Raw genomic sequence first — 14,969 nt, forward strand, 5'->3', positions numbered from 1 at the left:
CATGGCTCTTTACAATTTTTACGATTTCCTTCCAACCGAACAGGGACATAAAGATTCTGTACTCTTAAAATGTCACCTTTAAATGTGAAATGTTAAATGTTTCCAGTCAAAATCCATTTATCGAGCTTATTTTCAAGGAAAGTTTGAAAGGAGACAAGAATGGTGAAGAGGAAATAGTTTGAGAGGAATTCCAGAATCGACATTTAATGTGGGGGAAGATGGTCATCAGTGGTATCATTTTCATGTGTGATGAGAAAGAGAAACTCAGCTGAAATAAAAGCCATCTCGTGGTAACCTCGTATTTCTCAAAGTTCATATTTCCTTATGGGATAGATGGAAGCCAGTTAGAGCATCAAGTATATGCTGGCTGCCAGACAAATCCTTCCAATCCCATTCCTCACTTATTTACATGGAACCTTTTTTCTCTCACATGCTCATTAAAAATGTGCCCCCAATTCTCATTCCATCTACCTCTGTTACGGGCAACTTGTAGGAGCCAATTGACCTCACAAAAGCATGTCCTTGCAGGGTGAAGAATTGAAGAACATCCAAAATACAGTCTGTTGTTACACAGTTGAAGATACTCTTGCAGATTGAGCTGGCCTTACAAGGGCCGTGCTTACTCACAGACTTTTTCCTTTGTTTTTCAGCTGTGAACGTCACATCCCCACAGTTCAGCGGCACGGATGAGTTTGGTTTTACCTCCTTCATTGCTTATTCAATGATCCAGAATATCAGCTCTTACTGTGAATTCAGACTAAAATTTACTCTAGCTGATCCAGACAAGGCCACAAAGGACAACCTTATCTTCTTTACTGGGCAGAAAGGTCAAGGTAAGAATCGTCTAACTGATCAGCATTTTAATTTGTCATCAAGCTCATTTATTTTAATCTATTGTTTGCTGGAATTAGTGAGAGTCTATAAAGCCTAATATTGTTACTTCTTCTCAGACTATTGCAGTCCCATGGTGATGACGCTCCCATGCTCTGAACATAGGGAACTCAAGGATATGAATCCAGCTATTGTTTAGGTTACAGCATGGAAACAGGCCTTATGGCCCACTGAGTCCATGTTGACCATTGAGTTTAGTTTAGTTTATTATCAGTGTACTGAGGTAGAGTGGAAAGCTTTTGTTGCGTGCTAACCAGTCAGCGGAAAGACAATACATGATTACAATCAAGCCATCCACATTGTACTGATACATGATAAAGGGAATAATGTGAATAACGTTTACTGCAAGATAAAACCAGTAAAGACCGATCAAAGATAGTCCGAGGGTCTCCAATGCCGTCGATCGTAGTTTACGACTACTCACCCACTTACACTAGTTCTATCTTATCCTATTTTCTCATCCACTTTCTGCACATTAGGGATAATTTACAGAGTCCCATGAATGTACAAACCCGCACATCTTTGGCATGTGAGAGGAAACCAGCACCCCCAGTGGAAACCCATCAGTCACAAGGAAAATGTGCAAACTTCCCACAGACAACATCCAAGCTCAGGATCGAACAGGGATCTTTAGGTCTATGAGGCAACAACTCTACCAGCTGCGCTACTGTGCCACCCATTACACTGGAGCAACAGTCACCTACATGCAAGCAGGGATTATTGCAAGCATTGGAGGTTGTAACTAGACTTTGGCATGTTTCCATGTTGACAAATGTGTGCTATAGATTCCTTATATAGTTAGAATTTGCAGCACAGAAGCTAATCATTCACACTAGTTGTTGATGTTTATACTCTGCACCAACTTCAACTCCATCTAGATGAAATATATATATATATATATATACAGGGAAGGAAATCAATTCTGTTTCCCATACAGTTATTACATCTTTATTGTTCCTTTTGCCGAGGTCCATATTTTTGCCACCTCCTAGATGTTTCTTGTCCTGACTATATTATTTATAACCTACCAGTGGGAACACTGGCTATACGTTAATCATCCTACCTCTCCAGGCAAAGGGTGAAGGAAGCAGACTTGACAATGACTTTCGGAGGAGAAAGGGCTGAATAATTGAGAGGGCAGCACCTGTGGGGCAATGGGAAAAGACCAGAAGAAGCTGGACTGATTGGATTTCTCTTTCAAAGAACGGGCTCGAGCTGTTCTGTTGGATTAAGAAGTATGTGAAAGGAATAGGCTGGGGCTGCTCTGCATTCAGTGCTTGTGCAACTTGGAAGGTGATCGAGGGCCTTGTGGATTCTATGGAGCCATGGCACGGTTACATAACATTTGGCCCAGTGTGTCAATGCCGGCCCTCTACCAGAGCAACACAGAGCATTCAACATTAAAACAAAATAACCCCAGGTGACAGAAATCTATACTAAAGAAAATGCTGGAAATACAGAAATGCAGCTGGCCTGACCTTCTGAGTTTTATCAAATATTTCCTTTCTTGGCTAAGGGGATCAGGGGGTATGGAGAGAAGGCAGGTACGGGATACTGAGTTGGATGATCAGCCATGATCATATTGAATGGCGGTGCAGGCTCGAAGGGCCGAATGGCCTACTCCTGCACCTAATTTCTATGTTTCTATGTTAACATAGTTAGTTCCACCCAAGACCCTACACAGTAATTATTTCCTCCCCATCCTCACCGGTGGGCGGCGCGACTCACGTCGCAGCGGCCTCTGCAGCCCGTCTGTCTTTTTTTTATTTTTTGTCTCGTTTGAATGTAGTTATAGTGTTTTTTTTAACTGAGTATGTGTGTGGGGGGCGGGGGACACTTTTAAATCTTTTCCTTGTACGGAGAACCCGACCTTTTCTCTGTCGGGTTGGGGCCTAGCACCGGGAGCGGCCTCCAACCGGAACGCCCTAGGGCTCCAGTCGTGGAGCCTGCGGACCTACTACCATCACTGAGCTGGGCGAGTTTGGAACGTGGGGAGCGGTCGTGGCGCGCTGCTGCGGCCCGACCCCAGAGATTCGGAGGCTCCAGCCACAGATCTGGTGGACGGTGACACCGGGAGCCCGCGGGTCCCTGCTGAGAGACCGCTTTTCGGGGCTTCCGTAACGGCGACTTCTCCCGCCCGAGTTGTGGGGTTGAGGATGACCTGGAGCGGGGCCTTACATCGCCCAGCGCGGCTTTAACGGCCGTGGGGCTTGTTAGCGCACGCCGCGGGCTCCAACACCAAGACCCGGAGCGTGGCCTTGCATCGCCCGGCGCAGCTTTAATGGCCGCGGGACTTATTTACCATCGCCCGCCGGGGGCTTTGACTCTGACATCGGGAGGAAAATGAGGAGTGCAGGGGAGAGATCAGACTTTGCGTTCCATCACAGTGAGGAGGAGATTCACTGTGATGGATGTTTGTGTAAATTGTGTTGTGTCTTGGTTCTTTTTCTTGTGTGTATGACTGCAGAAACCAAATTTCGTTTGAACCTCAATGAAATTCCTCCTCATAGAGTGATATAGTGTGGAATATCTTCGGCCCAACTCGCCCACACCGGCCAACAATGTCCCAGTTACACTAGCCCCACTTGCCTGCGCTTGGACCATATCCCACCAAACCTGTCCTATCCATGTACCTGTCTAACTGTTTCTTAAACGATGGGATAGTCCCAGCGTCAACTACCTCCTCTGGCAGCTTGTTCCATACACGCACCACCCTTTGTGTGAAAAAGTTACTCCTCCTATTAAATCTTTTCCCCTTCACCTTGAACCTATGTCCTCTGGTCCTCGATTCCCCTACTCTGCGCAAAAGACTCTGTGCATCCACCCGATCTATTCCTCTCATGTTTTTATATACCTCAATAAGATCTTCCCTCATCCTCCTGCACTGCATGGAATAGAGACCCAGCCTACACAACCTCTCCCTATAGGCCACACCCCCTAGTCCTGGCAACATCCTCGTAAATCTTTTCTGAACCCTTTCAAGCTTGACAATATCTTTCCTAATACGGTGCCCCGAACTGAACACAATATTCTAAATGCAGTCTCACCAACGTCTTATACAACATGACCTCCCAACTTCTGTACTTAATACTCTGATTGATGAAGGCCAAAGTGCCAAAAGCCTTTTTGACCACCTTATCTACCGGCGACTCGACCTGCAAGGAGCCATGCCCCTTTACTCCTAGATCCCTCTGCTCTACAACACTACCCAGAGGCCTACCATTTACTGTGTTGGTCCTGCCCTTGTTCGACATCCCAAAATGCAACACCTCACACTTCTCTGTATTAAATACCATCAACCATTCCTCCGCCCACCTAGTCAATCGATCCAGATCCTGCTGCAATCGTTCACAACCATCTTCACTATCTGCAAAACCACTAACTTTTGTATCATCAGCAAACTTGCTAATCTTGCCCTGTATGTTCTCATCCAAATCATTGATGTAGATGACAAACAGTAACGGGCCCAGCACCGAACCCTGAGGCACACCACTGGTCCCAAGCCTCCACTCTGTGAAGCAACCTTCCACCATGACCCTCTGCTTCCTTCCATGGAGCCAATTTGCCATCCATTCAGCTATCTCTCCTTGGATCGCATGCGAGCTAACCTTCCAGAGCAGCCTACCATGCGGAACCTTGTCCTCATCTCCATTCTAAATGTACGTCCTTTTATTCTGAAGCCATGCCCTCTGGCTCTAGACACTCCCATTACTGGAAACATCCTTTCCACACCCACTCCATGTAGACTCCAGCCACAAGCTGTGTAAAAGGATTTTTGCCATGCAGTCTTTATTCTCTACCCCGTTATTTTATCCCTGTGACTGCTTGTCCTTGACTCCTCTGCCAAAGGAAACAACCCTGTATTGCACACTCTGTCTAGATCCTTCAACATTTCAGACACTTCTGTCCAATCTTACCTTATTTTTCAGCATCTCTAATATCTCCTTACGATCATAATTCCTCATCCCAGCAATCATTCTCATAAATCTTTTCTGGACTCTTTCCAGTGTTTTTATATCCTTTTTACAACGAGGCAACCAAAAATAAATGCAGCACTGCAGCTAAGGATGGATTTGTAACTAGAGTCATAGAGTCATAGAGCATGGAGACAGGCCCTTCAGCCCAACTCATCCTTGCCAACCAAGATGCCCCAACTAAGCTAGTCCCGTTTACCCATGTTTGGCCCACACCTTTAAGTGTTATTGTACCTGCCTCAACTACTTCATCTGGCAGCTCATTGCTCACCTCTGTCTTGTTTAACTTCCCTACTTTTATAATTGAGGCCTCTATATAAAAAAAAACTGAATTGTGCATGTGCTCTGAATTGCGTTCTCAATCTGCCCTTTCCCTGCTTGCCAGGACTTGAGCACCTCCATCTCCAGGTCCGTCTGTTCATGCAACCCTTCCAGAACAGAATTGTTTATTTTCTCCTCGTTCTTTCTATCAAAATACATCACATCACCAACCTCCACATTAAACTTAATTCACATTTTCACAGACCTCAGTAAATCCATACACAACAACAGCAGAATTAAACTTTGTGAAGGTAAATGAAATTGACATATTGATTCCAACTGTTTCATGCATGATATCTGGCATATGTACCTGGGGCAATGTTATCGAACAGAAAATACTCACAATGCTCAGTGGCTAAGGTAGCATTGTGGAAAGAATAGTAAGATTAAACGAGTACTTACCAGTATGAAGTTTGATCTGTATTTTATGAGGAGTTACGGTGAGGTATTACGTGAAGATCCCAGCTCAGTGCGCATGTGCGGCATACTTCGAAGCAGCGGTGTGAAATCACAGGATAGACACAATATTTGAAGTAAGATAGTAAAGATCATGAGACATCAGTTTATTAGTTTGATCTATATATTGAGGGTGGGAGCGGAGGGCACGTAATACCTCACCGTAACTCCTCATAAAATACAGATCAAACTTCATACTGGTAAGTACTCGTTTAATCTTACTATTTTACTTCGGAGTCACGTGAGTGATTCCGTGAAGACTTCAAAGGTCTGTGATTTCAAACCGTGTAACAGTTTTTATTTCACTCACTGCCAAAGTTTTTGAGGGAGGAAGTGTTATCGTAATCAACCAGTGGATCTGCTTTCACAAGAAACAGAAAGGTATTTGTTAACAATAACAACATAAAGAGCTCCCCTGAGCTTAAATTAATATTGCAGTTTGTAATATTCTTTCTGCAATTAAATCAGGTTTATCAACGGTTTATAATAAAAAATGTTCTGAACGTCGTTCCCTTGACCATTCTGCCGTATTGAGAATGTGGTCAACCGGGATGTCCATTCGTTCAGCCGCTGATATCAATGCTGCCCTAGTGGAATGGGATTAAAATGTATTATTATCTATTCCGGCAGCTTTCAGTACCTGTTTGAGCCACCTTGGAGTGGTTTGGCTCGTACCCCGTCTTGGGGTTTCTGTGGTTGACCCATAGGCTTTCCTCTCCCTCTAAGATTGTGGGTTGTGTCTATATATTGTAGTAGATGGGTCACCACACTCAACCTGGACTCTGGTGGGTAGGCCCGGAATCCCACCAGTGAATTGGGCGTTCCTGGTCCATATAACCATATAACGATTACAGCACGGAAAACACAGGCCATCTCGACCCTACTAGTCCGTGCCGAACTCATAATCTCGCCTAGTCCCATATACCTGCGAGTTAGGTTTTACCAGACCTAGAATATGAACGTGATGCGTCTGGGGTAATCACCATGTTATCCAGTCTAGTTTTATGGAGTGACTGGACTCTGTGAGCGTATACGAGAGCCATAAGCATGAGCGTTTTTAATATAGATTGAGCAAGCTGAGGGATCTGGCTGGTGCCATTCTCTGAGATATGTCAATATCACACCGATATCCCATACATAGGTATACCTCCATGCTCTGCTGTCCTGCTGTTTTAGATAAGCAGACAAGGTGCTCCATGCTGTATTTACGGCACTGTAACTCACCTTTTAGTCATGGTGTAGATGTTCCAGGAACTCCAATACGTCAGTGGTTGAATAGTTTGGTATGTTGTCCCTGCGTTGTAGCAGTATTTTACCCATGTTAGCTCTTGGTGACTGTTCGCAGGGATGCCGACATGGTGGTAATGGTTCCTTTGGATAATCCCAGTCCCTGGTAAGGTCTATTCTAACCCTGCACCCAGGAGTTTGATGTTTTTCTGGCATGGGTGGCTTGCCTGATACTGGGTTGAGTCAGCAACCATGGTCCACTAGGGAAATCCATAGGTGACTCGCCCACCGTGTCGTGATGAACTGGGAACCATGGCTGTGTAGGCCGGTCCGGCACGTTCAATATCTCGGAGACAGATCCCGCTGTATTGCGAAGTGCCCGTCTGATGAGGCAGAAGGGAGGAAGGCAAAGCAGAAATTCCCCCTTCCAGCGTGTAGGCATCTATCGCTGCTGCCTCTAATCTGGTTCCTAAGTCACATACATAGGTTACTGGTGATTCCGTCTTGTGCAACCAAATTGATATCTGGCTTTCAAACTGCTTAATACCTTTAGCAGATATCTTGGGTTTGACATCTATTCAATGTTATCATAAATTTTACCCCGTGACATGGTGTCTCCCACTTTGTTCTAGCTTCCTAGGACATAGGCAGCTGATAGTTAAAATGTCTTTTGACACACCATTGCCAGATTTGTTTGACCAATTTGTTGCACAATAATGATTATTATGCTCCCCATATGGTTGATATAAGCCACCACCATAGTATTATCAATCCGTAACCACATATGTACGTGCTGCATTTGAAATGCATATGCTTTTTAGCCCAATAGGCGATCACCAATCCCAAGTAGTTGATGCCCGGTATGTGTAGTAACGATGTTTGTGAATTGGTCCATCTGTTACCTGTGCTGGATATGGAGTTTAGTTGCTCCCCAGCCTAAAGTACTGGCATCGGTTTTTAATAACCAAGTTGGGATTGGTGATGATAGTAGGGCTGAAAACTATGCCAAATATATGTCTGCCCACCACCGTAATTGTGATATAGCTTCAGTGGGTACATTGGTGATTTGATTATAGTGACCCAAGTACCTTGGCAAAGTAACAGTCATATGGACGGAATTATTATTGAAACCCAGATAATCCATGGTAGTTAACGCTTCAATTCTGGTTTATCTGGGCGTGGGATAAACCTCAGAGCTTTAGGGAGCTGTTTCGTAGCTAGAACTGCTGCCACAGCTAATTCCTTTGTTTCCCCTAATATGAGGATATATGCCATGATTATGCTTGTTTCTTAATTTTTTCATGGCCATTTTTGTAATATTTATAATAGTTTAGGCCTGAGGTTAGACCATAGGGAATGCTCTATGCTCCCATAGTTGCCCTAACCGCATATCCATTATCCAGGTAAATTTTTTTTTTTGTTTGGTATCTATAATGATCCTAGTGTATGGGTATAAGATAGTTAGCATCTTCCATATCAATGCTCCCCATAGGTATCCTTTGGAGATCAGATGTCTGGCAGTGACAAAACCCGTCTCCATCTTAAAGTGTATATACTCAACAGATTATTTAGTGATATTAGATCAATGATGATGCTACATTCACCATCTTTTGTAGTTTTGGTGAATATATTCGATACAAATTCCAATGGTTCATGTTTACTCCCATGATCCGTTTAGTAATGAGCCTTTCTAGTTCAGCTTGACCTTCTCGCTTCTCTTTCTTAGAGGGAGAAAATGCCCTTTGGGTGCATTGCTGAACTGGCGGTAATATGCCCAATTTGAATTCGTTTTTATCCACTAATACTGTTGAGTATATTTTGGTTATTTGTGACAGCATCCCATGCTTTATCAACAAGTGTAAATGCCCCCCCCCCCCCGCAGTTAGTAGAAACACCCTTATTAGTGTAAACTGGGAGGAACCAGACTACCTACCTCCATGTTTATTGTTTTTTCATGAAGGCCTAGTTTGCTGGTATGCTGGTGCTGTCGGTGGGGCGGCGCATTTTCCCACGGCTCCACTCTGGGCCCCTGTCTAAAAAGAACTTTGGGGGTAATGTGAAGCGGTCGCCAGGCTTTCACCAGTCCTTGTTTGATATTGCTGGTGGATGCCGAGGGGTGCTGCCAGCTGGGTGTTGGATGCGATGTCCTGCTCGTTCCATGGCCTGCCCTCATGAGGCGCACAGGTTTAGCTGCCTCTCTTCCCGCAGCAGCGGTTTGCATAGCCCCGTATATTTGGGGTTGCGGGCAGGTCTTATATGCACGATTGTTCAGTCTAGTATACCAAATTTGGGAACATCTTAGGCGTCAGCACCCTGGTAGTGCAACGGGATAGTCTCATCCTGGGAGAACCACCTTGGTGATCATGGCGTCTCGCCTGCCAGGTGAGTATGATCCGTGGAAAACGAGCAAAGGCGGTAACATCTTGACCCTCTGTTAGGAGCTTCAGAATTCGCTGCTTTTAGCTCTTGTCTGCGAGTCTGCTGACCCAGCTGCCTGCGGATTTGCCTCTAGAAAGGCCTGCTCCTGCAGGGCTTTGTTGGGAAGATGGTCGCGTGGAGGAGCCATGTAGTGGCCCACGACACCCAGTAGCTCTTCCTGATCCTGCTCCCCTGGCATACTGCTGTTCTCGTCCGCCTGCCCAGCGTTTAAGCCAGCCCAGCCCTGGCCTCCTTAGCTAGCCTCAAAAGAGGGAGCAAAAGGGTGTGCTATAAATTGGAGGAGGCATAGCTCAAACTCTGCTGTTGCATCAATCCCTCGTCAAGGGAGATGGCTAGTGCAATAGCACTGGGGTAGGAGTGTCTTGGCATTCAGCCAGTGCCCCCCTTTTTCCCTGGAGGTTTTGAACTCCATGACCTCCTCTGGCTTGGGGAGACAGACATACTTATTTTTGCTGTCTCCAACCTGTTCCAGTTTTGGAGGAAGTTGGCTCCTGTAGAACCTGTTAAATTGGTAAGATTTTTGTCTTACCTATATGTAGAGGCTGCCTGCCGTTTTTCAGGCGGCATTGTAGCGGTTCCCGGGCGGCGATTCTCCTTGTCACGAGTCTGCAGGGATGCCGGTCGGGTTTTTAAATTTCCCGCCGGTCCGCTGCTGTTCACCAAACAGCTGTTCAGCGGACCGGCATCAGCGCAGCTCCCTGCAGCGGTCCGCAGCCTGTGCGGTCCCGTTAGCGCCTATCCCCCTCCACTGTCGGCTCCTTCGCTGGAGTCGAACGGGGGGCCGCTTCCTCTCTACTTTGCTCCCCCTGGAGCAAAAACCACAAGGCCCGATTAAGGTAAGTACTTACCTCACGTCCTTGGATGCGGGAGCTGCCGACTCCCGCTGGCCGCGTTCTGCACAGCTGTGCGATTATGCCGCACATGCGCACTGAGCTGGGATCTTCACGGAATCACTCACGTGACTCCGAAGTAAAATTAACATCTCAGGTCAGTTGTGACAGGACCTCCTCTACAAAATGCCATGCTCATTATCTCTAACATGTCAAATATTTTTTCCAATCTAAGTAAATCCTATACCTGAGGATCTTGACAAATAATTTCCCTAGCACTGATGTAAGGCTCACAGACTATTGGCTTAGTTTTGTATTTTTCCCAATATTCATTTCCTGAGTTGTCCCTGCTGCCCTTCTGAAGCATAGGCACAACTTTGGCTATTCTCCAGACTTGTGTTACCTGACCGATGGCTGAAGAAGATACAAATATATCTGTAAAGGCTCCAGAAATCTCCTCCTTTGCCTCCCTCAGTATCCTGGAATTGATCCTATCAGGCCAGTGACATCCACCTGAATGTTTTTCAAAACAACCAACACCTCCTCCTTCTTCATACCAATGCGCCCTAGAATATCAACGTAAATATCCCTAATCTCACAATCACTCATGTCCTTCTCCTTGGTAATTATCAATGCAAAATACTCATTCAAAATCTCACCACTTCCGCTGTCTCCATGCACAAATACCCGCCATTGTATTTGAGACCATTTACCTTTCCCAGGCTACCCTCTTGCTCCTAATAAATGTATAAAATGCCTTGGGATTCTCCTCAATCCTCTGTGCCAAGGACATGTCATTGCCCTCTTTAGCACACTCTCCCCCCCCCCCCCCCCCCCTATTTTTTTGTTTAAGTTATTTCCTGCCCCTTTTATATTCTTTGAGGGCCTTGTCTGAGATCAGCTTCCTAAATCTTTTATGTTTCCTTTTTAACTAAACTTAGAATATCTCTCATTAACCAATTTTTCCCGAACCTTGCCATCCTTACCTTTGATCCTCGCAGAATCATACTACTGTGCATCTCACAGGTCTCGTTTAATGTGCATCAACCTGTCTTTAAAAGCCTCCCCTGTGCCAGGATTGCTCCACAGCAGCCTGCAAGCCACGAAGCAAATCAATGGTCCGTGAACCAGAGCAATATCAGTGAAGACCGGAGTCAAATAAGGTGGCATCATTCACCCAACACCCTTTCACTGTCACTCCCTGCAACGTTGCATCTCACCTCCAACAAACGTTACTGAGCTAATCTTCAGAATAAACAGTGATCAGTTGAACCTACAATAACTGCCGTCCAGAACCAACCTCTCCTCAACCTCAGCAGACAGATCCCAGTACACAGACAAAGCTTGAGTTCTCAACATTTTCACCCGTGGTTTGTGTTTTACGGCAGATTTACATTTTGGTGCTTGATCTACAGATGTTGGTGTAGTTGACAAGGCCACCCTTTATTTGCCCCAACTTGCCACAAAGTGCTGGTTGGAGATTAACCCTTGTGGTTTTATTCATTTTGTGTACCTGCCACGATAAGCTCAGTGCAGTTATAAACTACCCAAATCTGCCAAAAAATCTCTCAAGCTGTTTTCTTAATGTGTTATCTTTAATGAATGACACCGCTTGAGTCATATTTAATATGGATCCCAGCTTTACTCCTGTTTAATGGACATTCCCACATGGGGAGGAGGAGGGTGGTGTATGCTGTGCATCGTTGCATGAGTTGTGTTTCATGCACATCTCTGTAAGAGTTGTGTTTAATTTGCTTCACTGCATGAATCACATTAATTGTGGATCCCTGTATGGGCTGTGTTTACTGTGGATCCCTGCAAGGTGTTGTTTAAAGTATCGTTTAATGTGCATCTCTCTATGGGGTTCCATTAATGTGCACCCTTTTATAAGCTGTGTTTACTGTAAATCTCTGCATGGCCTGTCCCACTTGGGCAACCTAATCCGCGAGTTCTGGCGAGTTTGCCCTCGACTCATACTCGCAGCATGGTCGACACGAGGTCGTAGGAGGTCTTCGTAACTCTCCTTCATGCTCGAGAATGGCCTCCGTGTACTCGAGGCCTCAGCTAGGTCGCGGCATTTTTTTCAATATGTTAAAAAATGCCCGCGAGTAAAATAAGGTCGCCATGGAAAAAATCGATACTTTTTTTATTCGTAGGTTTAGTCGTAGTAGGTCGTAGTAGGTCGGCATGTTAGTCGTAGGTAATCGAGGGTAGTCGAAGGTAGTCGAAGGTAGTCGTAGATAGTTTTCATCATAGTCGAAGGGAGGTCGAAGGAGATCAAAGGAGGTCATCTTCACTCTCCACTATTCGGTGTCCAATTTTCCCGAAGTTAGTCGTAGCCAGTCGAAGCTGGTGTTCAACATAGTCGAAGGAGGTCTTCAACATGTCATTGTTTCAAACTCTTCTAAGGGGCCCAAGTGGGACAGCCCCTTTATGCAAATCTCTGCATTGGTTGTGTTTAATGTTGATTGCTGCATGGGTTGAATATAATTCACATCTCTGCGCGGGTTGCATGTAATATGGATCTCTTTACGGGTTGTGTTTAATGAGCAAATCTGCATGGGTTATGTTTAATTTGAATATCTGATTGGTTTATGTGGAATGTACATCTTTACTTGGGTCTTGTTTAACTCGCATCTTTGAACTGGTTACGTTATTGTAGATCTCTGCATGGATTGTGTGTAAAGTGCATGGGTTGTTTTTAATGTGGATCCCTGCATCGGTTTTGGATATCTTTGCATGGGTCTTCTTTTTGTGCATCTCTGCAAGGGTCATGTTAATGTTTATCCCTGCTTGAGTTGTGTTTACTGTACATCTTTGCATAGGGGGTTGTTAAATGCAGATCTCTGCATGGTTTGTGTTTAATGCTGATCCCTGCATGAGTTTATCTTTCAGTGAATATCTTTGGACGGATCCTGTTTATGTTGCATCTCTGCATGGGTTGAGTTTAATGCAGATCTTTGCATAGGTTGTGTTAAATGTGGATCCTTACATGAGTTTTGTTTAATGTTTGTGTCTGCTTTAATGGTCATCTCTGTACGAGTAGCATTAATGTTGATCTCGGCATGAATTGTGTTTACTGTACGTCTTTGTATGGGTTGTACTTAATGTACAAATCCACATGGCTTGTGTTTACTGTACATCTTTGCATGGGTCATGTTTAACATGGATCCCTGCATGGGTTGTTTTTAATGTACATCTCTGCACAGATTGTATTTAAAGTGCATCTCGGCATGAGTTATGTTTAATATGGATCTCTTCATGGATTGTGCTTACAGGTACACAAAAATGCTGGAGAAACTCAGAGGGTGCAGCAGCATCTATGGAGCGAAGGAAATAGGCAACGTTTCGGCCGAAACCCTTCTTCAGACTGAAGAAGGGTTTTGGCCTGAAACGTTGCCTATTTTCTTCGCTCCATAGATGCTGCTGCACCCGCTGAGTTTCTCCAGCATTTTTGTGTACCTTCGATTTTCCAGCATCTGCAGTTCCTTCGTAAACACATGGATTGTGCTTAATGTCATATGATCATAACCATCTCAGTGCTTAAAACTGGTATGCGGAATATTTTACAATGTTAAAGGCATCCAATGAAGACAGATGTTCATTGTTAGAAGACAGTCCTGACATCCCAGGAATCTGGTGAACCGTGCTCTGCACCCCTCTATTTACAATGTTAAAGGCATCCAATGAAGACAGATGTTCATTGTTACTCTTGTTCATCACAGGTAACCTCTTCAACTCACTGATGTAATCAATTTTGTGATTTGATCAGAATTCCTGTATCAAGAGCAATATATTTAATGGCCAGTCTGAAGCACGAACAGCTGCATTCAACTGTCCACTGGGACTTGCAGTTGGGTACCTTCCAGAAATACTGGTGGGCAGTGCAGAAGCCTGCCATGAGTGACAAGGTACTGAAACATCAGGTGCTGATAATCCTGCAGTTAAACCCTTGTCCCAGTCCTTGCCCGCTGAGACCTTTTAATCAATCACTATATCTACCAGATCATTCCCAAATTGCAGAGATCCCCAGCTTTATATTTGAATGGCTTTTCATTTAACCTTTCATATTCATAGTTTGATGTGTGACGGCTTGCCGTTCTATCTTACCTCTTAGCCTTGTGTTGAAAACAAACAAGTATCCAACCTTCCTCTCTATGTGGCCGCTGGGCAGGTGTCTATCTGTCTTGTACCTTTAAAGACCCTGGCACACTTCACCTGCATCCCTGGGACACCTTGACTTTGGTCACTGCTAACATTTGTGCAGAGCACATTACAGGCATGTGTGCTCTTGGCTGCCCTGCTCTGGATTAGTAAAGTGAAAGGAGGCATTGATTTAAGAATGTTTTTTTGGTCGAGTGCAAGCTTTGTGAAGGGTTGTGATGCCACCTACTGGAGTTCTGTATGTTGTAAACTGACATGAACGAGATATTCCAATTAGTGTACCTAGCCGCCCGCGACCCCCAGGACCTTCGGGGCTTGGCCCATCCTGAGACAAACATGGCATCCAGATCGATGCTACATTGGCGTCAGATATCAACCCAAGTCCCCAAAACTATAAAAGACCACGTGGAACTCTTTAAAGGAAAGCAGAAGTGGTCGTCCGAGTATCTCCTTCAAAACATTCCCTTCAACCAACAGCCTGGTTAGTGCTGTATTAGCTAAAATGTGCTGGAGTAACTCAGCGGGTCTAGTAGCATCTCTGGAGAACTTGAATAGGCGATGATACTGGGCCGGGGACCTTGTTCAGACTGATTGTGATTAAGAGCGGGGGGAGATAGAAAGGTTGAAGAGAGATAGGGCTGGACAAAGCCTGGCAAATCTCTTCCAG

The 14,969-nt window shown here is 45.0% G+C and overlaps 1 protein-coding gene across 1 annotated transcript in view; it reads left to right on the top strand.

Annotated features, from left to right (window-relative positions):
- The first annotated feature begins 294 nt into the window (after nt 1-294).
- Nucleotides 295-14,969, top strand: part of LOC129696930 (protein eyes shut homolog) — a 55,323-nt gene continuing 40,648 nt past the window's right edge. The window contains exon 1 of the mRNA XM_055635041.1: nt 295-833. Within this exon, the coding sequence (XP_055491016.1) occupies nt 722-833 (112 nt within the window). The 5' untranslated portion in view covers nt 295-721. The remainder of the gene's footprint in view (nt 834-14,969) is intronic.

This window comes from Leucoraja erinacea, chromosome 5 (assembly GCF_028641065.1).
Source record: "Leucoraja erinacea ecotype New England chromosome 5, Leri_hhj_1, whole genome shotgun sequence".
Lineage (NCBI taxonomy): Eukaryota > Metazoa > Chordata > Chondrichthyes > Rajiformes > Rajidae > Leucoraja > Leucoraja erinaceus.